Genomic DNA, 27843 nt, shown 5'->3' with positions numbered 1-27843 from the left:
AGTTTCCCCACGGTAAAGCAGATAAAGAAGTTAGAGGGGAACTTTCCTGAGTTGTCTTGTGGGAAGGAGCCTGGGTTAGAACAGGAGACGTGGTTCCTGGCGAATGCAGGGAAGTGGGAAGAAACTAAGACAAAGGCAAGGGGTGTGTGTGTGTGTGTTTGTCTGTCTGTCCGTTCTGGGCAACACCTCTCTGACTCTCTCGCAGAAAAACTGTCTGGTGCAGCCTGGCTCCCTAGAAGTGACTGCAGGTTAGCAGTGAGCAATGAGACTGCAGGCAGCCCTCCCTTCATTGTGCTTCACGGATATTGTGAGTTTTACAAATTGAAGGCACAGCTGTCCGCCAGTGAAAAAGATTACAGCTCACTGTATTGCGATACGTGCTTTATCGAGGTGTTCTGGAACAGAACCTGCAGTATCCCAGGTGTGCCTGTATTGATCTCATTTATGGTAGACGCTCAAGTTATTTGGTGTAGATTTGGATGGAGATGAAGCTTAAGAACTGGGCCACTAGTGACCATCTGACGCACTGCACCTACAGTCTCTCCCCTGTTCTCCGGACGGGCCTTTCTCCAGGACCAAGGATGAGTACTGGGCCTGGAGCGCCATTTCAAAGCACCCAGTCCTCACTTCAAACTGCAGAGAGAAAGAACACAACAGCTTAGCCTAAAACAAGGTGTGATTATGCCACTCGTCTTATAAAACCCTTTACCGACCCCCTTCTGTCCTTTACCCCCTTAGGCTAAAATACAAACTCTTTAACAAGGGTGGCGAGGCCCCTTGTAACCTTACCCTTTAAGGCAGGCAGAATAACACCCCCCCCCAAAGGTGGAACATGCCCTAATCCCCAGAACAACCTGTGCCTGAGTTAGGTCACATGGCAAGGGGCGAATTAAACTTGCTAATGAGCTGGCATTAGGCTAGGGGAGAGCAACCTGGATTATGCAGGTGGGGCCCATGTAATCACAATGGTTATTAAAAGTCGAAGATGGAGGTGAGAGGGGAGAGAGATGTAGTGCTGAGGTGGTCGGCTAGTGTGGGCTCTGAAGGGGGGAAGGGAAGCCGTGAGCCACGAAAGGAGGGCGGCCTCTAGAAGCTGCAGCAGGCAAGGAAGTGCTCTCTTGGAGCCTCCAGAAGGAGCACCGCTGGGCCAACACCCCACGAGACCCACCTCGGACTAACAGCCCACAGAACCGTGAGAGGCTACGTTTGTGTTGTCTAACGTCACCTAGTTTGTGGTGGTGAGTTGGAGGATTTAAGCTCAGCTTCCAAACGGGAAAGCCAGCAGCATCTTTCTCTGATTTTCCCCCTCTCCCACTGTAGCTCCTTCCTTCATTTCGGTTCTCGCAGCGCATGGTTAAGTGAGAGAAACTTCCTGGACTAGAGCCTTCTCCCTTGTGCTCGGTGAGGGACGTGTTATCCTGAAAATTACTCAAGACTATGGGTGTAAAATGATTCATTCCAGAATGCCCGTTAGACCCAGCAGACCCTGAAGGCCAAAAGTACTTCTTAAGGCAGGGAGGAGTCTAGGCCTTGCTTGGGGTCAGGGCCCTCAGGTCAGCCTCACTGAGACGGTGAGATTGGAATGGAGATGAGAGGATACGAGGGAGGAACGCCATGTACATCTGGGGGGCCTTCCAGGCAGAAGGAACGGCAGGTGCAAAGCCCATCATTCATCCTCTGTTAGAGAATTAGTTTTAAAAGATTTTATTTATTTATTTTTAGAGAGGAGAAGGGAGGGAGAAAAAGAAACATCGGTATGTGCTTGCCTCTCATGCGCCCCCTACTGGGGACCTGGCCTGCAATGCAGGCATGTGCCCTGATGGGGAATGGAACTGTTGACTATTTTGCAGGCCAGCACTCAGTCCACTGAGCCACACCAGCCAGGGCAAAATCAGAGGATTATTAATAATATGACTCCCTGTCCTGCTCTCAGTCCACTGGTTCAATCAGTGACTATCTGGTCAGACCTTTTAGATTGGGTCGAATCTCTGTTCCCCAGCTTCCAAAATCTTGTATTTACCTGCTCCCCAAAGTCTGCAATATTAGGCCGAACCACATAAAATTGCCAATATGCAACCATTTCTGGCCCACAAAAATGTCAGCTTCCTACAGCTCAGGCTCAGACATTCGGCAGGGTCCCAGGCTGTGATGAAAATGTGTTCAATGCAAGCATCCTACACATGGCTGGGAGGAGGCATTTTTTGGAGTGAAGTAACAGTTTTTATTTTAAAATATCGATATTTACAGGACAGCAGAAAGTATATACTTTGGCAACTCTAACTTTCCATGAAAAACTTTAGATGTCAATTGGAAAGTGAGACGGGATACATGGCTTTTCAAGATGCTTCTGGGAAGTCCACTGCTTGCTGCACTGTGTGTCCAGCCGAGGCCGGGGGACCACCTGTAGTAAAGCCACCTGGGAGGGTGGCTCCTTCTTTAGCAGAAATGCAGATACCTGGTGTCCATCTGGACTGAGTCACTCAGGTTTGGGTTGGACCCCAAGTCAGTCAAGTTTCCAGATGGACCCCGATGGTCCTCATGCAAACCAGCACTTAAGAAACACTGCTTCAGAAACCAAACTGGATTTACAGTGTTTCAGACATGGCTGAAGAGGGAGACAGCTCACCCCCGTTTTTGGACGGAGGACTGAACTGAAACAAGCCGTGTTTTTTCTCTTGTCCCTCTTCCTCTCTGAGAGTCTTGCTGCCTTCACTTCTACACAGGTGTGTAGGGAGCTGCCAGCTGGGCCTTTACTACAAGCAGTTCCACCTGGTGGTCACCCAGGTGAGAGCAGAAAACACCTTTGGGAAAGAGGAAGGCAGGGTATTCTGGAGAATTCTCCCAGGCACGGTCTGGTTTGAGGAGTTTTCCCTCCGGTCTCCCTAAAGTTTATGCAGGAGGCTCCCCCACTGCCTGGCTGATTGGCTATACGGGAGTTCAGGTCAATACCCACCCCTGGGGGGCAGGGTCCAACCCTCAGGTCAACCGCCCTCTCAGTGCAGTTGGCTAAAGAGTGAACATGGATGAGGGCAGGTGGTCTTTCTTCTGGGCTCACGGCTGCTTTATCTCACCTGCCAGCCTTTTTAGCGATGGCCCTGCCCAGCGGTGGGGCTGGAGCAGAGAGGCGGAGAGCTGCCACTGGGTGCGGAGCTTCCCCAAGGCTTTAGGTTTGGTGTGCGCATGCCCTTTGGGACGGTTACCCGCACACGTTGTCCCAAGGCTGACCTCTTCAGGGAGGACTTCACGCTGGACTTGTGTTGTTTACCCTGAATGCCGCCAGTGAGTGTGTGTATGTGTGTGGGTGGGCGGAGCGGGTGCCTATGGACATAAACATTCAAAATTTACCACAATCCTGATAAACTTCCTTTTCACATTCCTTTGTTTAAAAAAATATACTAGAAACCTCAAAAAAAAAAATAGAAGTGACCTAGCCCTGTTTAAAACCGCCGTGAGACTATCAACTTCACTGACCACATCAAGGAATTGAGAAAACAGAGGGCTCCTCTGTGACCCCTGGACCACCCACATCAGTATCACCTGCAAATTCGGGATCCTTCTCCTGACCTACCGAGTCAGAACTATTGTCCTAACTCCCGGGCCAGAGAGCTTGTGTTTGAAGCGAGTCCCCCCATGTAACTTATGCAAACTCGAGCCTGACAGCATATGACTGGGGAGTTGATGGGCCACTGGACACTGGGTTTCACAAGGACGGGAGGGGGCAGGGCCGGGGTTAGGGAGAAAGCCAAAGGCCTCGGTGAAGGTGAAGGAGTGACCGAGGGTGACGGAGGGGAGGGGTGGAACGGCGATGGTGTGCGGACAGCATGGCTCTCCAGGGAGAAGTCTCTCCTGAGGTGACAGGACATATGTCTCCGGCCCATCATCTTTCCCAAGCTTTTCCTGAGATGTCGTCGCCTTGTTTGAGCTCCATGGTCACACTGGGAAGTTCTCAGTGGGCCAGGTAATAGTCAAAACCTCCTGGCCAAAGAGGTCAGACATACACGTGCCGTTTCCTGTCCTCGCCCCGAGGCCCCTCCGTGGCCCCCCACTCCTGGTAACCCCCAGATGGAAACAGCAGGCTCCCACGGGGCTCTGCTGGTATTTAACCCCCAGTGTTTGATGATGACCTGATAACGAGTTACTGGTGGAGTTCAGCTTTCTAGAAGGACATGTGGAACCTACTTGTGAAATCCTGACAGCTTATTAATAATTCAGGGTGACTTGCAATCAGGATGAAAATTTGCTTCTTTGAATGCAGAGGAAGGAAAATTAAGGATAATTTCCTGCTAACTTGAAACAGGCCTTGACCGCAGGGCCCCTCTGCCCACTTGCTTTGTTTCTGGGCCTTCCATGAGTCACACTCCTGACCACTGGCACAGCCGGTGGGCCGGCCAGGAAGGGAGGTTGGTTGGGACCGGTGGCAGAGTTTCAGTGCAAGATACCCAGCCGGTCACAGCTGCAACTTCACCGTCTTCCCCGGGGACCTTCTGAAACCTGGGCTTCCGGCTGGAGTGACTCAGCAGGCTGCCAGCCTCACCGAGGCACAATTTCCCGAGTGTTTGTCTATCCCTTGGCCCGAGATCCCCTTGGACCCTACTGAGCTGCGAGCTTCTGTTTCGAGTCTCCGGCTGCAGCTGTTCATTCCCGGGAGCGCCAGCAGGGTGCGCAGCACTGCCCTTAGTCCTGGGCAGCAGGGGCCTCCGACCCAAGAGTCCTGCCTCAGCGGGGCCAGCGCGTCACACGCGTCACAGACACTGAATCACAAACACTTCTTCTGTCTTTGTGGTCTAGTAAGAGTTGTTTTTTTAAGTGTTTTGTAACCAACTGAATGAATAAGAAATTATTGGAAAGGGACAACTATGTTTTCTGATACCAGATGTGTTGTTCTGACACACACGCACTCGTATTCTCTGATATCAGCTGGGTGTCCCATGACTTAATTCAGTGCTGACATCTCCAGGGTTAGTGCAGAGCCCGCAGGGGAGGGGCCCGTGTCACAGGGCTGCCCCACTTCAGGCGCCGTTTGCAAATGGGGTATGCAGGTGACCTGCACTTCCTCCCAGCCGACCGCAGCCTCAGGCGACCCACCTGCTCGCAAACATGATCTGCTGGAAATAACCAGGGGAGAGCCAGAGGGAAGAGACGCACAGGGCACGGGAGGTGGGCGCGCCCCCGCCAGGCGGGCCGTCCCTCTGCACGTTCATGGGCTCCCCAGCCCGGAAGCCCTCTGACTCTCCTTGTTCGAGTGCGTCCCCAGGTTTTCACGTTGGTGTGACTGATTATAGCAGTGGTCATTGGCGGCTAAACTCAGGCTCCTCTCCCTTGCCTGGAGATCAGGAGGTGATGGTTCCTGGTGACCAGCTCCCATCCTGAAGCCAGGGCCTGCGCATGAGTTGCCTGAGTACAAACTCTGGTGTGGTTGAGAGGAGCTTGTTATGCGTAATGAAGACATCCATGTGACTCAGGAAATTTCAGGGTTTAGGAGCTCTGTGCCAGGAAGCAGGTATAAAGACAGATGTATTTATTTTTTTTTAAAAAATTATGCTACAGCTATAAACTGTATAGATATACACGGGGTTTCCCAAGCCAGGGGAGGTTGTGATGCAGTTTGTAAGGTTTTTAGAACTGCTTGTGGATTTTTAGTTGGAAAAGTGAGAGAGATGGAGGAGGAAAACCATTGTGGCCAGTGAGTCTCCACCATGGATTTGGCTTCGGTCATGACCCAGGAGTCCTGTGTTTGGGCCACAAGTTCTTGGGAGGCAGGGCTGGCCTGGCGTGGCTCATTTAGCCTCTCAGTCCCAAGGGCAGTCCTTGGGGAGCAGGCTGGGCCCAGGAGGTAGCTTGTTCGATAACTTCTAAACATGAAGACATTTGATGTGTGGTCCTTTAACCGTACGCTCGCTCCAGGCCCCGCAAATGCTAGAACAAGCCTAAATAACCATCTCTCCGGGCCCAGAACTGGCAGGGAAAACATCCGAGGCCGCTGTAGAGAAACCCGGCTGCACCTCTCCCTACTGCCTGGGCTGCAGGAGGCTGGAATGAGCACGGGCAGTGGGAGGGTTCAGAACGGTGGGAGGACCAGGAGAAATATGCACCCGGGCCACTCTGAGATGGCCCCAGGGGGGCCCTGGGTCTCCTGCCATGGGGGCGGGGTGGGCAGGGCAGGACCATGACGCTCAGAGCTGCTTCACCTTCACTTCCAATTTCCCTGCTCCACTCATCTGACAATCTACTTTAAAAATTATCATTTTGCCCCCAGAGTTGTCTTCCCCAAGGGAAATGGAGAGAAGAGATGTTTTTCAGCTTGTACCTTTTGTCCGCACCTTCTAAGGTTCTGAGGCCCATTCAGCTCAGCTGGTCCCTCAGCACTGGATGACTGAAGGAGCGTTTCCCTAATGCCAGTGCATCTCAAAGGCAGAAAGGACACCTGGCTGCTGGCAACACACGACCAGCCGGTTTCTCATGCACAGCGGCTGGGGAGAGCAAATGGAATCTCATGCTGCGTTAGTTCATCTGTTGTCTAAAATCAAGGACAGATGCAAGACAATCAGCCCAAAACAAATTGCCATTTTGTGCAGCCATGGGCTTAAGTTGGTCCCATGGGGCTTTGTTTGCAATGATTTCCGAGTTGGAAGAAGGTGGTCCCTGTTATTAGCTGATCAGCAACGCCATTGTCAGCCACGCTGATTTCTCCTCATAAGGGGCTTCCTTGGTGCTGAGGCTCGGTACTGATTTTCTTTTCTTTTCCATTCCTTTTATGTGTTTTTCCAGAGATTTTATTTTTCTCCTGTTTTAAATTGAGAAAAGTAGAAAGAAAATATATACCCAAAACATACATATAAAAACTGATTTCGTTTAGTCAAATGTGCATATTTTAAGTTAAATTTATTGGGGTCAAAATAGCATAATTTTCAGGTGTACAAGGTGTGTTGGCAGCACAGCTCTTTGCTTCCTGAAGATGGCCACCAGGGGGCAGCCCACACATGACCAGGCCTAGGTTTGTTGCCGAGGCAGTAAGGATGGCCTGGGGGCAGGCCTGAGACAGGGCAAAACTGGAGAGCTTTGGAAAAGAGAAGCTACTAGGAGACAAGGAGACCTCCCCTTGCCCTGGAAGATCCCTAGAATCAGCCTGCAGAGACGAGGAGGCTGTGAGGGGAGTGGAGACATGAGCTTGCGAGGCTGGTGGCTTGTTCTGGGGACAGCTTGATTGCTATTGATCTTGGAGCTATAAATAAATTTTAATGAATAGGCGAATTGACATATAAGGACTCTGTGACTGGTGGAGTTCTATTGGAACTTGGCCCTTGGTGTACATGGTGGTTTTTAATCACAGCCCCAGTGGTTTGGCACTAGTCCCATTGAGAGGTAGGTCTCTATCATTTCCCCTTGGCTATGGGGAGATACCCCAGTGGTGCGAGTTCAGTTCCAATTTGCGCAAAGGTGACTGGGCGTTTTAATGGGAACATGAGAGACAGTAGGCGTGAGGAGTGAGCGAGGGCCCCAGTATGGTCAGAAAGTGAGAAACTACTACCGCCAGGTAAGAGGGATGCTTGGTGTCAGTGCGAGTGGGTCATCTGTGCCTGCCGAGGGGCACGAGTCAAAGCCAGGATTCTGCCTCCCCACCAAGGCGGGCAGACAGGTGCCCTTGGCTTCCTGATGGTTACATTCCAGAGCGATGACTCTCAGGTCCTTGAGAGCAACAGTCCTGGGCTGTGGGAGGCACACACACATCTCTAAAGGGACAGAGAGAGGAGTCACAATGATAAGCTTTTCACAAATGCTCGAAGAATAGGGAGGTCAGGGGCCCATGGGAACAAATACTAAATTCTCTTGGCACGTTTGATCTTTCCAGACAGAAACTCAATTTGGGCTGAGTCATCCCAGGGACAAATCTTAGGCTGCTAGAAGCCAAGATCAAGTCTCAGTGCAGGGGTCAGGAGTCGTTCATGCCAAGTTTCTGCAGTTCTGAATATGGAGCAGACAAGCCGGACCCTCTGCGTCCCGTCAGAACCCTTGACACACAGAATCGGTGAGCATGAGAAAGTGGTGGCTGTTCTTACACCACCACGGGTGGGAGTAGCTGGGGATGCAGCAACAGTGTTCATCTGGCCAAAAAGTTCGTGTGGTTTGTTTTTCCATAAAATAAAAGACACATTTTTCATTTTCACCAATAACTTTATTGATTTGTATATTTTTAATATGTTGGCTATCTATCATGTGCTATAACATTGATCTCAATATCTTCATTTGATCACTATCAACTGGTCTACCTGACCATGGAGTATCATCCAGCTAGAAAACTCCAGCACAAAACTTTGCAAGCCACTTTTGACATATTCAATCAGTCACAGCACCTTCTCCACACACAGCACACATCTTTTTTTACATTTCTGTTGCATTTTTACCTTTCTCGAAATAATAAAGCATATTCTCCAAAAATGTCACTTATTTTCTTCCAGCTTCAATATTAAAATGGCTACACAAAAACTCACCAATTTTGATGTTTTTAAGTGCATGCTGATATGACAGCTGTCACAATACAATCTAACAAAATTGTTTTGAATGAAATTCGAGACAACTAAGAGCTACTAGATCCATCTTACCCCTGGTAGGAGAGGCTCCCTAGCCCCTGAGTCTGACTAGTGTGACAAGCCGGGCCATTGAAGCCTCGGTGGACTGTTCATTCCATCCTCAAAGTCATGGTGTGATGAATCTTCAGCAACTGGCTGCTCTGGGGTCAGAGTGGAGAAGTACAGCTCTTTCCCTTGGCACTGTGCTCATAGATTAGATCCAGGATTGTGTAGCCTGGCGGGATCGGGGTGCAGTGGAAAAAGCAAGTCAGCAGCCTGAACACTTTCCTGCCTGTGTCAGGAATAACTGGGTTAGCAAATGGACAGCCTTCAGGAGGGACTGCAGCGAAAAACTGTGCAGCGGCAGTGGGGGGCGGGGCGCGGTACACAGGGTGATGTCAGTGGGATGCTGAAGTGGACGGATCCTGCTCTTTCTCAGGGCACATCATGTCCCCAAACACTTTAATTACAAGAGGGTCGCTTGAATGTTCAGGTGCCCATAATGAATTGTTCATCACTAGCTATGATGGTTAGATTAGCTCTGCATGTTCAACCTGAGTGGTTTCCTAATTTCAGTTTCTACCTAGAATAAGTTTCCTCCTATAAGTTGCTAAAAGAACTTTAGCTGTTTTTCTTAGATCCTTAACTTGGCATGAATGAATGTAATCGACCCAGTTTTATTGAGCACATATCATGTACTAAGCAGTGGACAAGGTTCTGGAAATAGAACTACCCAATGATATTTTCCCTCTCCTCGAAGAATTGAGTCTGGAGGAACGGCATGTAGGTATTGTTAGCAGGTGCTTCCCAGCCTGGGGTTAAGAATGCAATGTCAGTGATGGTTAAGAGCTGGTTTTTCCCTGTTCCCTCCTTCTCTGAGGGAATGCCAGTCCCTGTGAATTCCTCTCCAAGGTTTCTGGGAGCAACAAGAGACCAGCTCCCGGGCACTGGTGCTCTTGAGGCCCTTCCCGCAGGCAGCACTGTCTTCCTGGCCTGCACAGCTGGCTGTGGGCATGTTTTCCAGTTGCTCTAGTAGCCAAAGAGGAAGCTGTGTAGTGACAGTGCCAGGGGCACCACGTGGCTGCCATTTGGGTGCTGTTGCCTGATGTCGGCCTCCAGCTGGACCGTGCTCCCTGGTCCCTTGTACTGCCTTGGCTCCAGGTACCGCATCTCGTCATTGTGGAGGCTGCAGGCACCGTCACTGCGGACCCCTAGGCCTGGCAGCATCCCAGAGTTGGAGATGGAGTGAGCCAGGCTCCACCTCTGAAAGGAGGGGCCCAGGGAGAGGCAGTGGGCAATGCCTGGTAGGGCAGTGGGTGGGTAAGGCAGGGGCACCCTCTTAGTGACCTTGTGCTTGCCCTTCACACTGCTTACTCCAAGTCCTCATCCTCTTCATCCTTGCGCTGTCCTCCCCCACCTCCTCCCTTCTTCTTCTTCTTCACCCCTCTCCCTTGCTCTGACCTCGCCACCCCTTCCCTCTTGACCCTGACCCCTGGAGGTGTGGAAAAGGGTAGAGAAGCCCTTCCCATTTGCATCTGAGAGATGCTCTCCAAGCCAGCTTCACCATTAGTAAAGATGCTACTTTAATCTGGCCAACTATGTCTATTGTTTGGTTGGAAACACCATTTGGAGGTTTATTCCAACCCTCCGACATGTCACTTTTTCATTTTGCTTTGGTTTATGGCCACTGGCTCTCGGATTCAGAGACCTGGGCCCCCAGGGGCTGGTCTGAGACTCTTTCCAACATTAAGATGCTTTTATCAAGCTGATGTGCTTTGAATTCTGATACATCATTTTTCCTCATCAGTCCTTTTCTGAGGTCTGAATTTTTGGGTGAGCTGAGTTTTACCCACACCAGAACCCTGCCCTCATTCCAAGACGATCATTGTTCTACTAGGTACTCAACTTCAGGAGCTTCGATATGTTGAGTCAGCTGATTCTCTGTCGTGGGGAGGAGCCGTCTGCAGGATGTGAGCAGGGTCCCTGCCTCTACCCACTACCTGTCAGAATCACTCCCTCCTCCCCCACCCGTTGTAAAGCCAAAAATGTCTCTTGGGGGACAAAATCCTGGTCATGAGCCTCTGTGCTGTCTTCTGGACTGAAAACACATTTTCTCCCACAACCTGTGCCCTCACACATTCTAGGGATCGCCTGCCGATGCCTGGAGTTCCCTGCCTCAACGCTTTCGACCGTTCCCCGTGAGTGGGCGCCGTGTCCACACGCCCAAATCCTGCCTTTGCCTGTTGCACGTGCCATGCAGTGCGCCACCTCTGAAAAGATTGGATTTCCAGACCAAACCCCTCTAGATGCAGGTTACTGTTCCTCAAGCACCGTGTCCACACTTTGGATAAGATGAGGCGTAGGTAATGCTGAACACACCGGATCGGGTATCGCGGAGAGTTTTAGGCGTCACTTCAGATTGTCATGTGGTAGATCGTCAGCTGTTGCAGTCATTCATGAGAAGAGACCTACGTTCTCTCCTTCACCTGGGATGTGACTCCTCTGGTAACAAACAGGTCCAGGAGGGAATCTGCAAGGAGTATGGAAGAATTTCACAGCATCCTCCTCCAGGATGCTAAACTCCAGGGTACCAGTGGTTGGGGGGTGAGAGTCTCACGGCAGGGGTAAATGAATCGCATAGACAGGTTGCTGAGTTTGTTCATTTATTGATGCCACACAATGGCAGGCTATGATTACAGTCTGGTTTTAAATACTGAGGAGCCCAGCAGGGCGCCCCCTTGAGGCTGGGGCTGGCAAAGCAGCACAGAGATGCAGGAAAGCAATGGGTCTGGCCATTACATCACACAACCATTCTGGAGGACAATGATAGATAGAATTGTGCTTCCCAACCATGTTTAAAAAATGACATAACTTAATAAGAATAATGCTAATAACATCAATAGTACTTGAATTAGCAATACAAAAACGAGGAGTAGCATCAGACCTGTTGGCTGAGTTGTAGCACCAGGCAGTTCACGTCATGTGTTCTCTCTCTTGCAAGTGAGTCACTGTGAGGAGGGCACCAGATACGCTGTCCCAGGACTTGACCCTGAAGTCGGCAGGGAGAGGGGCCGAGACCCACCGTCCCTGGGGTAGCGATGTGTAGCTTTCAGAGCTTAGAGGGCTTTGGCCAAATGATTGGGAAATTATGACCTCAAAGAATATGAACCCCTCAGGTTGCATTTCAGAAACTTGACGATGCCTGTTAAAACATTCACTGAACGTCTGAAAGTATCACTTGGAGATGATTCTGCCAATTGGGTGTCAGGAGAAAAGATGGAGGTTTGCTCTTGTTTCAGAAAACCCATCACAAAAAAAGTCATTTGTACAGAGGCCATTGTCTGCATCACCAAATGATTTGTTTCACTGTTTAGACTCTTGAAATACTGTTTTCTCACGGTGCTGAAGTAGGTTTTGTGTTCAAGAATTAAACTGACCCACAACCTTGCAGAGAAGCCTTAACTCTACCACTGTGGATGGCAAGGCGAACCAAACTGGGTCTGAGGACCATCAGGTGTTTGAGCACCGGGCCCTGGGGCAGCCCTGTGTGGTCCCTGGGGGACAAGCTTCCAGTGTCTCTTTCTACCTTCTCAGCTGCTTGCTCAAGCTGGGAAGGAAGGAAGGACATGGATGAAATAAACCAACAACGTGGCTTCATGTTGGTCCCTGTAAGCATCAAAGAAATGGGGGGACACCATCTTATGTTCTTGCCTTTGGTGTCCCCGATAATCTGAGGCCCCTCCCTCCCTTAGTACAAGCACAAGGATCTGTCAGAACCCAGATGACCAATGCCGAGTGGTTGTCAAGGCAACAACCACATCAGCTGGCTCTGACAGCAAGTGCTATCTTTATCCTGGGGTTGAGATTGACAGCTGCCACATGGCTGTCAAAAGACAGCCTCCATATAGGAAGTGAATGTCTGTGATTAGGGGCCATTACTCTGCCTTTGAGAAAGCGGAGGAAGGCCTAAAATAAAGCACCTGGCCAGGCTCTCCGTATCTTTCTACCACCTTCATCACAGGGACATAAATAACATTTGTGTATTGGGAAATCGAGCCCAGTTGAGTTTGTTGAGGCCGGTAGGAAGCCAAGTTTGTTCCTGAGCGTTGTAAGACTGGTCATCGCAGGGCTCCGATGAGATGCATGACCTTATGCCAGTACAGTGCCAGGTCAAATCAGTGGGGTTTACTAAATCGCCTTCCCCTGCTCCCGCAAGCCTACACTGCACTTCGGCGACAGTCTCTGTGAACTGCCTCATTAGAAATCAATCAGGTTTTCCTCCACTCACGTCACCAACAATTCAGGCCTCTTCTCTCTCAAACTATTATTTCACAAGAGATTGTCATTGCCAGCAATGTTTCTATCGGAAGACAGAGAACACAAGACTGTAATTATTATCTAGCAATACATTTCCTGGCTTTAGGTAAATATTTCCACTCTCCCCCTGTTTCTGGTCTATCTGGAATTGCATCCCAAACCCCGGGTTCAATGTCCCATAGAAATTTATCACAATCATATACATTAATGGCTTGAAAAAAGTAAAGAGCACATAATCTAACAGTTCTAAGCTTCTGGTATCTAAGCACTGAACAGGCATTGGCCGGCAAGGCCGTTCATCACACATGCAGCAGAATACGCCTGTGGACTTCCCCACGGCCACTTCAGCGCTGCCGCCATCTGGGTATTAGCACCGTGTTTCAGTAGCACCACTCTGCGGAACGGACGGGTAATTCAAGGTACGGGCCAGGGCGCCCGTGGCGAGTATTAGCGGTACCTGTGCGTGAGTCTGCAAGCGTGCTGCCTGTCACACAGAGGCCACATCCCTGCTGTCCCTCTGGCCGAGAGCTGGTTCTGAGGGCTTCTTTACCCGCCCACCCTCACTCTGGGTTCAGTTCATGTAAATGCCGCCCCTCCCCGAAACCAGGACGTTCATTTGCCTTGAATTTGAGACTGGACGGAGCCTACTCCGGCTCCTGTTGCGTGGGGGGAACGCCAAGGAGAAGCCTTCTCACTCCCATCGCAGTTTGTGGGTCCCCCCGACTTGCCTGTTTCTCCCGAACAAAAGACCCTCAAAAGTAACTGGTGGGTGCACGCAGGGGTAGATCATCTTTACTTCATTTCTGAGCAGTTTTTCTCCAAGCTAGAAATGTGTACTAGGTTCTTGTGTTTAATACAGCTTACCTGCTTCTTTGAAATATTTTAATCCGGAGCATCCTTTTCCCAGCTGCAGTGGGCGGTGCAGCCGGGGACCAGGTTCCAGCAGCTGCTGTGAGTAAACCCCTAGCTACTGAGCTGATGATGAGGGTGGCGCAAGGAGCAGGCTGGGGAGGGAAAGGCCCTTCTCCCAGGGAAAGGCACTGTCCTGGCAAAGTGAGAAGAATAGAGGCCCACGTTCCCTTTCTTATACAAGTCTAGTTGACCCTTGAACAAGGCAGGGGTTGGGGTGCCAAACCCCATGCAGTCGAAAACCCACCTATTTTACTTCTGACCCCCCCAATGTAAGTTTCCCTTGGTAGCTGTGGGGTATTGGTTCCAGAACCGCCCCCTCCCTCCACCACACAAGACACCAAAATTCGTGGATGCTCAAGTGCCCCATATAAAGTGGCACAGATTGGTGCAATCTACCCTCCACATCCACGGACCCCCAACTGCGGATGGAAAAACAGTACAAGCATTAGTCAGAAAAAATCCGTGTATGAATGCACCCATGCAGCTCGAACCTGTGTTGTTCAAGGGTCAACTGTTCTTTTCATTTGCTTTTTAAGAATTTCCACAGGAATTATATCCCCAGCTCAGAAATGTCTTCTGTAAAACCTAAATCCCTTAGCTTTGCTAAATCCTGTAGTTTCTGCCTCCTTCCTCTGTCCAGACATGGTCTGCAGGGATTAGGGACAGACCGAGGGACATAGCCGGCACTTTCTCTTCCTCCCTAGCTGAATACTGGGTGAAGAAAGGGCCCTCCGCCTGGATGAATTAAGGGATGTTCCTACGAGCTCTCCCACGGTATTTGAAACAGCAGCCATCCCAGCACAGGTGGGCAGGGAGGACGATTCCATCAAGGTCAACTGACAAGATACTTTGTTCCTTGGACAAGCGCGGCTCTCTCTGTTTCCTGATACTTTTGAGGTAGTCTGGGAAAAATCTGGTTTCTTCGATTTTCTCTTTGAAGGGTGAAGAAAAGACATTATTTCACAGACCTGCCTAATTTGGCACCTTGCCCGGGAGCTGAGCCCAGGAGATGCCTCATTGTCCTGGCTGTCAGGGAGCAGCAAGTGTGACAGAACCATCCTAACTCGAGGGACAGTGTGTGGCTAACAGAACACAGTGGACTTTGTTTTGTTATGATCCCAAGTGGGACCTGAAATGCACAGAGTGAAACCTCCAGGAGGTGGCCCCTGGGTTGGAAGAGGTCATGGTCAGCGGGCTGCGGCGGTCTATGGTGGCGGTGGCTTCCTCCTGGACTTAGGACGCGTTGGGGTTTTTGAGCGGCTGTGGCTTCCTCGGCCTTTGGGAGTGGACGGTGTGTGCCTGGGAGCATGACAGGCAGCACTGAGTCCGCACGGTGGGCACAGAGCATTTCTGCATGGTTTTCAGGGTCTGGCAGAAACCGGCCGATAAGTTGTCTTTGGTGCAAAGCACATCTGTGGGAGGAGAAAAAAGTTCAGAAAATACCAAAGAGTATCCTTTGTAAGTGAATGAGCATGACTTCTATTAATAATGGAAGACTTTATATGTGTACCAAGAGAGGTTCCATAACAATCCATAATAATAGTGGACGTCCGCGGAACCTGTCACGTATCAGGCACCGTGCAGAGTTTGCGTTAAACTGAACTATCAGTGATGATTCTTCACGCCCCTGTGGCAGTGTCCAACATGCTCCATTGCCACGGTCACCTGGTGGGTCATGAATCCTACTCTACTTCTGCACTTTGGGTTCAGCTCTATGACGGGCAATGGGATGTTAGTGGGCAGGACGATCCCTGTGGGGCCTTGGGATGTGCAGAAGGAGGACCCTGCCCTGCTGAGCTTCTGCCATCATTGTGAGAACACGGCTCGGGTGGCCACTGAGCCAAGGAGGATGAGAGACTTACGAAGCTGATTGAGACCAAACTGACAGCTGGCAGCCAAGCCGACCGAGGCCTGGCTAGCTCAGCTGCACCTCAGCAGACCTGGAGATGCAATGATGGTTTTAATCCACACGATGCTGGTTTTAACTCCCCACGGGTGGAGGTGTTTTGCTCTGCAGTATTGTTATGCAGCTGAATGCAATGGTTACGTGCATTGGTTCATTCAATTTTCACAACAGCAATGTCAGGTAAATACAATGATTCTCGCTGCTTTACAAACGAGGAATGTAAGACCTACCGAAGTTAAGAACTTGCACAATGTTACCCGCTGCTAAGTGGTGCAGTAAGATCTGGACACAGGCAGTACTGATCCTGCAGCTCTTGCTTTTATCCGTCATACCATTCAGAGAACCAAGCAATCCCCCGGCTGGCCAACCACCCACTGCTTTCCGAGCATCGCTCAGCAGAGTGAGTAATGTGGTCCCTGCCGTCTCATCTAGAAATGTACCGTGGACGTGAAGGCACCAGATACACAGAGATAATTCACATCACAAGTGTATAATTAGTTACCTTATTCTGCTCTAATTAGCTCTGGCAAGAAGTCCTTTAACTGGGGGGTGGGAGGGTCCTGCTTTGCTCAAACACGAAGCAGGGAATTAGAGCAGATTTCTCAGGTACCACCGCCACACAGTCTGTGGGTGGGACGCAGACCCTCGCCCACTAACTCCTGGTCGGGAAGGACTTCAACAAGGTCCAAAGCACAGCTTTCTCTTCTGTAAAGGGAAATTGTTTCAAACTTTGCCCGAGTGCCTCTCTGAGCTCTGGCTGTCTTTCCTTTTCCTTTACAAAAAAAGATTTGAAGAGTCGCAAAGGAAAGCTTTTTTCACAACCAGGTATCTTCCTCTGTAAGTAGAACTGTCAGTAAAAGTAGAAATCGAGGTCATATCCTTTTTACTCAAAACCCGGGACAGTATTTTTGCCTGTCTCTGGTTTTTTCACCTGCTTTTTATCTCTTCAGAACACATCATTCCCTTGAAGGTGCCTTTTTTTTTTTTAAATTTAAGAAATTGATGTCTTCTGCTCTCTGTGAAATTCCATTTTGTGAGAAAATCGGAAGTGCCCCTGAGAACAGGTGACATCCAATGCTCCCCGAACCCCGCTTTGCTGCTCACTCTTTCCTTCTTTAGGCTTCTTCTTACGCCGGTTGTAACAATGCGTGTCTCCTAAAGTCCCACAGGAAACTTCGGTACAGGCTCTGACATTTGAGAAAGAGTACGTGTTTCAGCCAAGTGTTCCTATTGAGGAAAGAAACTGGAGCTTCTCATCTCCCAGGTCTCTCCCCCACTGAGCGGCTGGCGTTCTCCATGGGGCCTGGGCCATGGGGGCTGCTGTTTGGAACAGGGACAGGATTCCTTCCTAGGCTTCTGGCTTTGGAGCCAGGCTCCGCACAGAAACCTGGGTGGCAGGGCTGCCCCAGGCTCTCAGCCAGCCTCTCCTGAAGCCTCTGTGGACGGTGGACGGTGGATGGAGAAGGGGTACTGGCGGTAGCTCTTTGCCCCCTTCTTTTTGCCATGAGTGTGTGAGTGCTCTGGGACTACTTCCAGAGCGAGAAGGCAGAGGAAGTGTGAAGTCTGAGCTTACATCCCTTCCCTCCACCAGGCTCCTGCTGGCCATGGTGCGTTGCACAGATCCCCTGTATCCCAGCCTCCGGAGTGGTATTGTTACTGCCGCATCATTTGCTCCAACGTGGCACTACGACCTGACTCGAACTGTTGACACGTGTAAGTCTTTTCTGCGAGGGGCCCAAGTGCCATCTCTCAAGGGTGTCTTCCATCACAAAAGGGGCCTCCTAGAGACCCCCAAATGTTAACCCTGCGGTGGGTGGAATTGTATCCTTCAGATTGTGTCTGCCAAAGTTCTAATCACTGGTAACTGAATTTGGGAATATTTCTTTTATTTATTTATTTTTTAAAATTATTTTTAATCATACCTGATTCAGTATTTATTCAGCTCACCAAGTGATCAGCACAATAGTTGAGTAACTGTCTGTCACTGGCTGTAGTTACTGTGACATTGTTGACTCGGTTCCCTAAGCTGCACCACTACGTCCCTGTGACTTACTCTATAACTGGCAGTTTCCACTTCGCAGACCCCTCCCCTCTGGCAACCATCCATTTTTTTCTTTGTATGTATGAGTTTGTTTCTGTTTCATTTTGTTCGATCATTTGTATTGTTTTAGATTCCACATATACATAAAATCATATGGTATTTGTCTTTCTCTGTCTGACTTATTTCACTTAACATAATGCTCTCTAGTTCCACCCATGTTTTCCCAATGGCAAGAATTCATTCTTTATGGCTGAATGAAAGTCGTTGGATGTATGCACTTCAGTTTCTCTGTCCAATCTTCTACCAGTGGACACTCAGGTTGTTTCTGTATGTTGGCTATTGTAAATAATGCTGCAGTGAACATAGGGGCGCATATATCTTTCTGAATTCCTGTTTTGGATTTCATCACATAAATACCAGGAAATGGGACTGCTGGGTCATAAGGTAATTCTGTTTTTAATTTTTTGAGCAACCTCCATACTGTTCTCCTGCATCAATTTGCAATCCCACCAACAGAGCAAGGGGTTCCCTTTCTCCACATCCTCTCCGACACCTGCTGTTTGTTCATTTATTGACTGTAGCCATTCTGACACATGTGAGATGGTATCTCATTGTGACTTAAATTTGCATTTCTCTGATTAGTGATGTTGAGGATCTTTTCATATGTCTGTTGGCCATCTGTATGTCTCCTTTGGAGAAGTGTCTTTTTAGGTCCTCTACCCATTTTTAAGTCAGATTGTTTGGTTTTGTGTATGTGTTAAGTTGAGTAAGTTTTAAAATATATTTTGGATATTAATCTCTTATCAGATGTATCATTGGTGAATATTTTTTCCCATTTGATAGGTGATCCTTTTGCTCTTTTGCCTTGCTGTGCAAAAACTTTTTAGTTTAATGTAGTACAATTTATCTTTTTTTGTTTCCCTTGCCCAAGAAGCTATATTAGAAAAAAATATTACTAAGAGAAATGTCTGAGATTTTACTGCCTATGTTTTCGTCTAGAAGTTTTATGGTTTCAGGTCTTACATTTAAGTCTTTAATCCATTTTGAGTTTATTCTTGTATATAATGTGAGAAAGTTGTCTAGTTTCATTCTTTTGCATGTATCTGCCCAGTTTTCCCAGACCATTTATTGAGGGAACTGTCTAAACCATTGTATATTCTTGCTCCCTCAGTCACAGATTAATAAACCATATGTGAGTTTATTTCTGAACTCTCTATTCTGTTCCATTGATCTGTGAGTCTATTCTTATGTCAGTACTATGCAGTTTTGATTACTCTAGCCTTGTAGTATAGTTTGATATCAGGTAGCATGATAACTCCAATTTTATTCTTCTTTCTCAAGACTGCTTTAGCTATTCTGGGTCTTTTGTGTTTCTATATAAATTTTAGGATTATTCTAGAGTTCTGTGATAAATGTCACTGGTATTTTCTTAACGACTGCATTGAACCTGTAGATTGGGGTAGTACAAACATTTTAACAATATTAATTCTAATATACAAGCATGGTGTATTCTTCCATTTATTTATGTTGCCTTCAATTTTTTTCATTACTGCCTTATAGATTTTAGAGTACAGGTCTTTTATCTCTTTGGCTAAATTTATTCTGAGATATATTATTCTTCTTAATGCAATTGTAATTGGGATTATTTTCTTAATTTCTGTTTCTGATAGTTTGTCATTTGAGTATAGAAATGCAACAGATTTGCCCTGGCTGGTGTGGTTCAGTGGATTGAGCACTGGCTTATAAACCGAAAGGTCACTGGTTTGATTCCCTGTCAGGGCACATGCTTAGGTTGTGGGCAAGATCCCTGGTTGGGGGCAAGTGAGAAGCAACCAATTGATGTTTTTCTTGCACATTAATGTTTCTCTCCCTCCTTTCCCCTTTCTCTAAGAATAAATAAAATCTTTCTTAAATTTAAAAAAAAGAAATGCAACAGATTTCCGAGTACTAATTTTGTATCTTGTAACTCTACTGAATTTATTATTAGTTCTAGTAGTTTTTTGGTATACTCTTTAGGGTTTTCTATATACAGCATCATGTTATCTCAAAATAATTATTTTTACTTCTTCCTTTCAAATTTGGATACCTCTGATTTATCTTTCTTGATTGCTGTGGCTAGGATTTCCAATACTACTTTGAGTAAGAGTGACGATAGTGGGCATCTTTGTCTTGTTCCTGATTTTAGAGAAAAAGCTTTCAGCTTTTCACCACCAAGTACAATGTTAGCTGTGGGTTTACCACATACCTTTACTATGTTGAGGTATGTTCCTTCTGTATCTAATTTATTGAGAATTCTTATAAGGATGTTGAATTTGGTCAAATGCTATTTCATTTTGGCATCTACCGAGGTGATTACATGATTTTTATCCTTTATTTCATTTATGTGGTATATCATGTTGATTTGTAGATATTGAACCATCTTTGCATCCCCTGGGATGACTCTCACTTTGTCACTGTGTGTGATCTTTTTAATGTATTGCTGAATTTAGTTTGCTAGTATTTTGTTGGAGTATTTTGCATCTATGTTCAACAGGGATATTGTCCTATAATTTTCATTTTTTTGTGATGTCTTTGTCTAGTTTTAGTATCAGCTGGCCTCATGAATTTGGAAGGTTTCCCTCCTCTCCAACTTTTTGGAATATTTTGAGAACAGGTATTAATTCTTCTCTGAATGTTTCAAAGAATTAACCCATGAAGATGTCTGGTCCTGGACTTTCATTTGTTGGGAGATTTTTGATTACTAGAAATGAGACTGAATCAGTAATTGGTCTGTTCAGATTTGTTTCTTCCTGATCTGGTCTTCAAAGATTGTTTCTAGAAATTTATCCATTTCTTTTAGGTTGTCCAATTTTCAGCCTATAATTTTTTACATTATTCTCTTACCACCCTTTGCATTTCTGTGGTGTTGAATATCACTTTTCCTCTTTCAGTTTTGATTTTGTTTGGGCTCCCTGTTTTTTCTTGATGAGTCTGGATAAAGGTTTATCTAGTTTATCTTTTCAAAGAACCAGCTCTTAGTTTCATTGATCTTTTTTTTTTAATGTTGTTTCTATTTCTTTTATTTCTGCACCAATCTTATTTCTTTCCTTTCATTCCCTTTGGGCTTTTCTTTTCTAGTTCCTTTAGATGTAAGTTTAGGTGGTTTATTTTATACTTTTCTTGTTTCTTGAGGTAGGTCTGCATTGCTATGAATTTCCCTTTTAAAACTGCTTTTGCTATGTCCAAGGATTTTTGGATTATTGTGTTTCTATTGGCATTTGTCTAAGATATTTTTTATTTCCTCCTTGATTTTATTAAGTCATTGTTTGCTAGCATGTTATCATCCATTTGGGTTTTTTCCAGTTTCTTTTGTAATTGATTTCAAGTTTTATACAGTAATGATCAAAGAAGATGCTTGACATGATTTCAATTTTTTAATAAATTTTGAGACTTGTTTTGTTGCTGAATATATGGTCTATCCTGGAAAATATTCCATGTGCACTTGAACAGAATGTGTGTTCCAGTGATATTTGGGGGGGGGGGTAGAATGTTCTGTAAGTATCTATTAAGTAGACCTGATTTAATGTGTTATTTAAAGCCGTAGTGTCCCTGTTGATTTTGTCTGGATGATCTATTGATGAAAGTGGGTTGTAAAGTCCCCTATTACTGTAATACTGTCAATCTCTTTCTTTCAGTTCTTCTTTGGGAGAACTGCTCCAACTATAGGTGAAAATTTCATGTGTATGTGGAAGTGAGTTTGAGGTCTTCCTACGCCACCACCTTGAACTGAAAATCTGGAAATATTTCTTTGTAGATGTTTTCTGATGCAAATTAAGATGAGGTCATAATGAAGAAGGGTGGGCCCTTAACCTAACGGGAATGTTTCCTTATAAGAGACAGGCACACAGAAGGGAAACCCATGTGAGGACAGGCACACGGAGAAGGGAAGGCCAGATGACAATGGTGGCAGGTGATGCAGCGACAGTCCCAGGAAAGCCACGGGCTGCTGGCAACACCAGAAGCTGAGAGGGAGCACGGCCCTGACAAGACCTTGTTTTTAAACTTCTAGCTTTAAGAACTGTGAGAGTACATTTCTGTTGTTTTAACTCACTTAGTTTGTGGCAGTTTCTACAGTAGCCCTAGGAAACTAATGTACCCCCCTTGCCCATGACTATATATAATACTATCTATCGAGCCCTTAACACATGCTGGGCAATGTGCTTGACATGTACTATCTCCTTTGATCCTCAAAGAAATTTACTTATATTTTATTTTTCAAATCTTAGCATTCCAAAGAAGCTTAGTAATTAGCCCAACATCACAGGGCTGGGGTGTAAGAGGGTGGGGCTTGTATCTGAATGTTGCCTTAGTGCCTTCAAACTTCTGCCAATGAGAAAATGAATCTCTTGAACCGATGAAGGGGGCGGGGAGGGGGCCTCATGGCGAGGTCTTGCCTGACCAGAAATCTTCATCTGCTCAACACAGGACCTCCTCTTGTCAGGTTAGTTCAATACCCCCACGGGACTGAAAGAGGCTCAACCAAGCTGGGGGGCCTGCCTGACCTTGGGAACCATGAGATCACGAGCCCCGATTTTTAGCAGTCCTCGGGAGTCCTGGAAACATGCCAAGTCCTGGGATCCTCCTGTTGGAGAGCAGGGGACTGGAAGGAAGAGTGGAGGAATGGGGTGGTTAATATTGGGAGGCTTATGTTTAGCAGCTCCTTTAGACAATGGCTCTGAGGCCAACACCGTGGCAGGGCTGAATTACGTCAGTTCTCATTATTGTAAAACAATGAGGGCTTCTTGTGTTCCTCAGCCAGCTGGATCCCAGCCAAGCTGTACACAATGCTTACAATTAGGGGTCACTTGGAGAAAAGATCTCAATTTGCCTCTGCCTTTTCAACAGGAAGCAGACCTGGGCATTTAAAGGGATAGCTATAAGCATGTTTTCCTGCTGCCAGGTGTGCTTGGATTGAAAAGATAACATTTTTGCTGTACAAGAAAGTTGAAAAACAATTTTCAAGATTGTTGGCAAAAAAGTTTCTGTGAGGCTTTGGCTTTTTGGAGGTCAGGGACTGTCGTACTCATTTTGGTAGCCTAAGTTTTTAATATTTGAGAACATATGTTATTATCAGTGATACTTGCTAAATAAATTAATGGGCAGTATGTTATTCACCTGAAAAAATATTCTCCTAGAGAAAGCCAGCTGTCTCAAATGGTCATTGGTGTCAACTTTGGGTCTAAGTATTGTCTCTATTATTATTTTTCTTATCATCTTTACCCTTTACTTGCCAAATTAAACAAAAACCCAGGAAGAGTGTGCATAAGGATTTTACTTGGAGTTTTTAATCATTATAAATGTTCTATGTATAACATAGCTAATAATTAGATGTTTTCTTTCTTAGCCCAGGTACATAAAAAGGGTTTTTGTAGTCCCAACTATGGAAATGATTTAGATTTTAAGTCATTAACAATTTAGATGGCACCTACAGGAAGTATAAAGGCTTGGAGAGCGAACCTTTCATGAATTCATGTCTGATCTTACAAGATGAACACAGGGGCTTGTTTACTGTGATGGCTGGAGGGCTAACAAGAATCTGGGCATCGAATGACTCATTTCCCAAGAGTTTTAGAGGGCAGAGCAGTCAGGGTGGGTGGATGGCTTTTAACCTGAGAAATTTCTCACGGCTGCTACTTCAGGTTGTTTCTCCGTGAGTCAGCATGGCTCTGCCTCTAAGAGAAGCTAATAATTAATTTTCAGGTTGTTTCTCCGTGAGTCAGCATGGCTCTGCCTCTAAGAGAAGCTAATAATTAATTTTTGTGCCCTGGTAATTGTTGGTCAGTGAAATTCATTGCTATTTACATCCACTGCCAGCCAACTCTATCTAATTGCCAGCTCTTCCATGTTTTAATTCAAGATAAAAAATTTCAGGGATGCATTTAACCCAGTTTTGATTATTGAAGATATTATCCAGCAGACAGTTAACTGATTTTAAAATAAGTGATTATTACCAGGCCTGTTCCACCATGACTGTGCTGCTACTTCAGCCATATAAATAGAATCAATACATAGGATTCTACTGCCTCAATATTTTATTTTTAAATACATTTACTGAGGTAACGTTGGTTAATAATGTGTTTCAGCTACACATCTTCATAATATGACGTCTGTACACTCTATAGTGTGTCTAACAACCAAAGTCTAGCCTTCTTTTCTCACTATATATTCTCCCCTTCACTTCTGAAAACTACCATTCCACCGTCTGTATCTATGAGCTTTTTTGTTTTCTGTTTGTTGCTTTGTGAAATCACTCAGGTCTTGCCATTTTTCCAATCTGACTTATTTCACTTAGATTAATACTCTCCAGATCCATCCAAGTTGTGGAATGGCAATATTTCACCATTTTACAGCTCAGTAGTATTCCATTGTATATACATACCACGTTCTTCTTATTTTTTATCCAGTCCTCTGTCAAAGGACACTCTTTTTGTTTCCACGTCTTGGCTACTGTAAATAATGCTGCGGTGAATATAGGGGTGAATACAGTGAACACTTTATGAATAAGTGTTTTCAAAATTTTCTGAAAGAGGGATTGTTGAGTCATATGATACCCCTAGTTTTAATTTTTGTTGAGAAACCTCCATACTGGTTTTACCAAATTACGTTCGCACCAGGTATGTATGAGGTTCCATTTTCCCGCATTTTTTCCAACACTTATTTCTTGTCTGCCATTCTAACAAATATAACGTAGTATCTCATTGTGGTTATAAATTTCATTTCCCTTATAGCTAGTGATGTTAACCATCTTTTCACATATCTGTTGGCCATCTCTATGTCTTCCTTGGATAAGTTTCTATTCACATCTTCTACACATTTTTAATTGGATTTTTTCTGGTTGCTGAGTTGTACGAGTTCTTTATATATTTTGGATCTGTTGATCTAGCACTGTTATCTTAGGGTCTGCAGCAATAGTCTCTGAGGTGTAAATGCAAATTTTCAAGGGACTCATTAAGAAAAAAGCCCCTGAGAAGACCATTAAGGGAGTGGGGGAAGCAAGACAGCAGAGAGAGCAAGCACTGCCAGGCTGCCAACTACGGCACAGTCCAGGCTTCAGCCCGGCCCCCCAGGGGAGCTCCAGGGTGTAAGTTATATCTTATTGGAAGTATCATTGACAAATTTCTCCCATTTGTTTGGTTGCTTTTTTGTTTTGTTGATGGTTTCTTTTGCTGTATAGAAGCTTTTTAGTTTGATACAGTCCCATTCATTTATTTTTGCTTTTACTTCCCTTGCCTTTGAGGTCAAGTTTGCAAAAACCCCTTGAGATTAAAGTCCATAAGTTTAGTGCCGATGTTTTCTTCTATGTATTTTATTTGATTAGATCTTATATTCTAGTCTTTAATACATTTTGAGTTCATTTTTGTGTATGTTGTCAGGTAGAAGTCTAATTTTATTCTTTTGCATATGAGAATGGCAGTGAGTTTCCAGCTTTCCCAGCACCATTTACTGAGAGACTTTCCTTTATCCACTATAGGATTTTTGGCTCCTCTGTTGAGTATTAGTTACCCATGTATGTGTGCATTTATTTCAGGGCTCTCAATTCTGTTCCATTAGTTTGCATGTGTGTTTTTTTTTCTATCAATACCAAGCTGTTTTGATTACTGCAGTTTTATAGTATGGTTTGAAGTCAAGGCATTCGAGACCTCTGGCTTTGTTCTTTTTTATTCTGAGGATATCTTTGGCTACACAGGGGTTTTGTGGTTCTGTACAAATTTGAGAATTTTTTGCTTTTATTTCTGTAAAAAATGCCACTAGGATTTTGATAGAAATTACATTAAATTTGAATATTGCTCAGGGTATTATGAGCATTTTAACAGTATTAATTCTACAAATTCATGAGCATTGAGTATCTTTCCATTTCTTTATATCTTGTTTGATTTCTTTTGATTTCTTATAGTTTTCAGTGTATAGGTCCACTTTCTTTGTTAATTTTGTCCCAAAAGGAAAACTGAGGCTCAGAAGTCTAATAACTTGCCAAAGTCACACAGGCAGAAAGGGGTTTCTATGAGATGCAAACCCTTGCTATGTGATTCTAAAGCCAGATTCTTTCCACCTCTGAGGAGTTACAGCACATGAAAAGTGGAAAGGAGACCTGACCTGGCGTTCTGGCTCAGACATCACCCCCCTGTGTAACCACAAACATGCCACGGAACCTCTCCAGGCTGCATCTAAGCAAACCTCCAATGACAAAGGTAACCATGTAGCATTTCAATAGGGATGCTTTTAGAAAGTGAGTGCTGACTGTAACAGTAGACAAATCATGTTTCACCATTCAGATCTCCCTCCTTGGATTTTTTGGTCCATGTCTATGTGTCTTCTTACCCCCACATAAAGTCCCAGTGTCCCCATTCTTTTGCCTCTAATACCCAGAGACTCTAGCCCATTCGGAGGACTCCCCACAGCCTACTGAAGCTGCTCTGTTTCTGCACACAAAGAGCCTTAAGGTCCGTAAAGTCACTTCCCTGGGGTACTCGTTGGCCAATGCCTGAAGAGCCCAGCTCCTCGGCTTCAGAAGCAGAGAGCTGAGACATAACTTACACCCTGGAGCTCCCCTGGGGGGCCAGGCTGAAGCCTGGCTGTGCTTGCTCTCTCTGCTGTCTCGCTTCCTCCATTCCCCTGATGGTTTTCTAAAGAGGTTTTTCTTAATGAGTCCCTTGCACACACATTTGCTTCTCAGTCTGTTTCTGTGTGCTAGACTGACAGTGTGCTAGACTGACAGGAAGGGCCATTCAGTACTTGACTGAGAAGGGCCAGTGTGTCTCTGAAAAGGCTTTGAGAAGTGATTCTCATCTGTGGGCGATGACGTCAGTGTGAACTCACTTTTGGAAAACTAGGAGAATCAGAGTCAAACCTCACCAGGCCAGGCAGTTTCCTCCCAGGGGCACTGGCTGGCCCCTCCAGCATTAAGACTCCTGGCTCAGTAAAGGGGACTGACTAAAACTACCCAGAAATTGCGTCTCACAGGACCACCTATTTGTGAAAAGCTGCCCTCGCCCCTGCGCGAAGCCATTCACTCACCAGCACTCTTCCCGCAGGCCGGCTGGTTGCATTTTTGGAATTCGGGAGGTCTGGGTTCATGATCACACAGGCATTGGTCTTGACCTTCAGTTTTATTGTCTTCCGAGGAAACACAGAGGACAGTCCTCTTCTGAAAGCCACCTCCACAGGAAGCGGTGCACTGGAAGAGAGGGGCGCACGGAGGAAGTCAGAATTCTTCCCCAGACTCAGCCGGGAACTCCTACAGAACGCCTCTCATTCACTGTGGTCAAGTAAGGAAACGTCTCGACCAGCAACCTTGTCGGAGTCACAGAATAAAGGCACTGATCATTTGGAGATGTGAATTTAGGCAGAGTCTATGTTACAGATTGTGTGGACTCAAGTTGTTTAATTTACTGTTGGGTTCTCTGCAGAACATGTACAGAGGTTGAATTACAAGTAAAATGAGAAAAAAAATCCTATCTGGACCCTGGTACTTTGGTAATGCGGTTTCTCTGAGCTAGTTTTGATTTGGGGCTAGAAAGCAAATGTGAGGAAGGGAACAGAGCTCCAAAGAAAGAGTAAGATAAAAAGGGAAGTGGGGAGGCAAACCCTGGGGGAACAGAGAAAATGTGGATGGACCTAGTGGGACCGTGTGGTCTCCAGTCATCGTAACAGACAAGGTCAGGTCGCAATGTGGCCGCCTGCAAGCAGCTGGTCTGTGAAGGCAGCTCGGACAAGATGATTCCTGGAGATGCAGGAAAATGTGTCTGAATGTACCATGTGTGTGCATTTTGGTAAAATATATAAAACATAAAATTTGCCATTGAACCACTTTAAAGTATGCAGCTCAGTGCCTTCAGCACGTCCACGTTCCTGTGCCATATTACCAACATCCACCTCCATGTTTTCATCTTCACTGACGGGAACTCTGTGCCCAGTAAATAATAATGTCTCCTCTCCCACCCACCCAGCCCTGGCCCCAGAGCCTGGAAAGCACCATCCTATTTTTTGTCTCTATGAATCTGACCTCTGCAGGTACCTCAAGTAAGTGGAATCATGCAATATTTGTCCTTTTGTGACTTGAT

The 27843-nt window shown here is 46.2% G+C and overlaps 1 protein-coding gene and 1 long non-coding RNA gene across 4 annotated transcripts in view; one reads left to right on the top strand and one right to left on the bottom strand.

Annotated features, from left to right (window-relative positions):
- Nucleotides 1-1039: 1039 nt before the first annotated feature.
- LOC128626182 (uncharacterized) lies at nucleotides 1040-27345 on the top strand. Of its 2 annotated transcripts, none has more exons than XR_008390107.1 (3): nucleotides 1040-1192; nucleotides 25840-25971; nucleotides 26905-27345. It is a non-coding gene; the product is annotated as an uncharacterized LOC128626182 (long non-coding RNA). The 2 variants fall into 2 exon arrangements; XR_008390106.1 differs by having other exon boundaries at nucleotides 1040-1238.
- Nucleotides 11218-27843, bottom strand: part of ADAMTS12 (ADAM metallopeptidase with thrombospondin type 1 motif 12) — a 214093-nt gene continuing 197467 nt past the window's right edge. For both annotated transcript variants that reach the window (XM_053657378.1, XM_037129004.2), the window contains 2 exons: nucleotides 26798-26957; nucleotides 11218-15208 (listed from right to left, as the gene is read on the bottom strand). In XM_053657378.1, the coding sequence (XP_053513353.1) occupies nucleotides 15030-15208; nucleotides 26798-26957 (339 nt within the window). In that variant the 3' untranslated portion in view covers nucleotides 11218-15029. The remainder of the gene's footprint in view (nucleotides 15209-26797; nucleotides 26958-27843) is intronic.

The sequence above is a fragment of the Artibeus jamaicensis genome, unplaced genomic scaffold, assembly GCF_021234435.1.
Source record: "Artibeus jamaicensis isolate MK-2021 breed Jamaican fruit bat unplaced genomic scaffold, CSHL_Jam_final scaffold_369, whole genome shotgun sequence".
Lineage (NCBI taxonomy): Eukaryota > Metazoa > Chordata > Mammalia > Chiroptera > Phyllostomidae > Artibeus > Artibeus jamaicensis.
The sequence above is the reverse complement of the archived record's forward strand: the minus strand, read 5'-3'. Positions and strand labels throughout refer to the sequence as shown.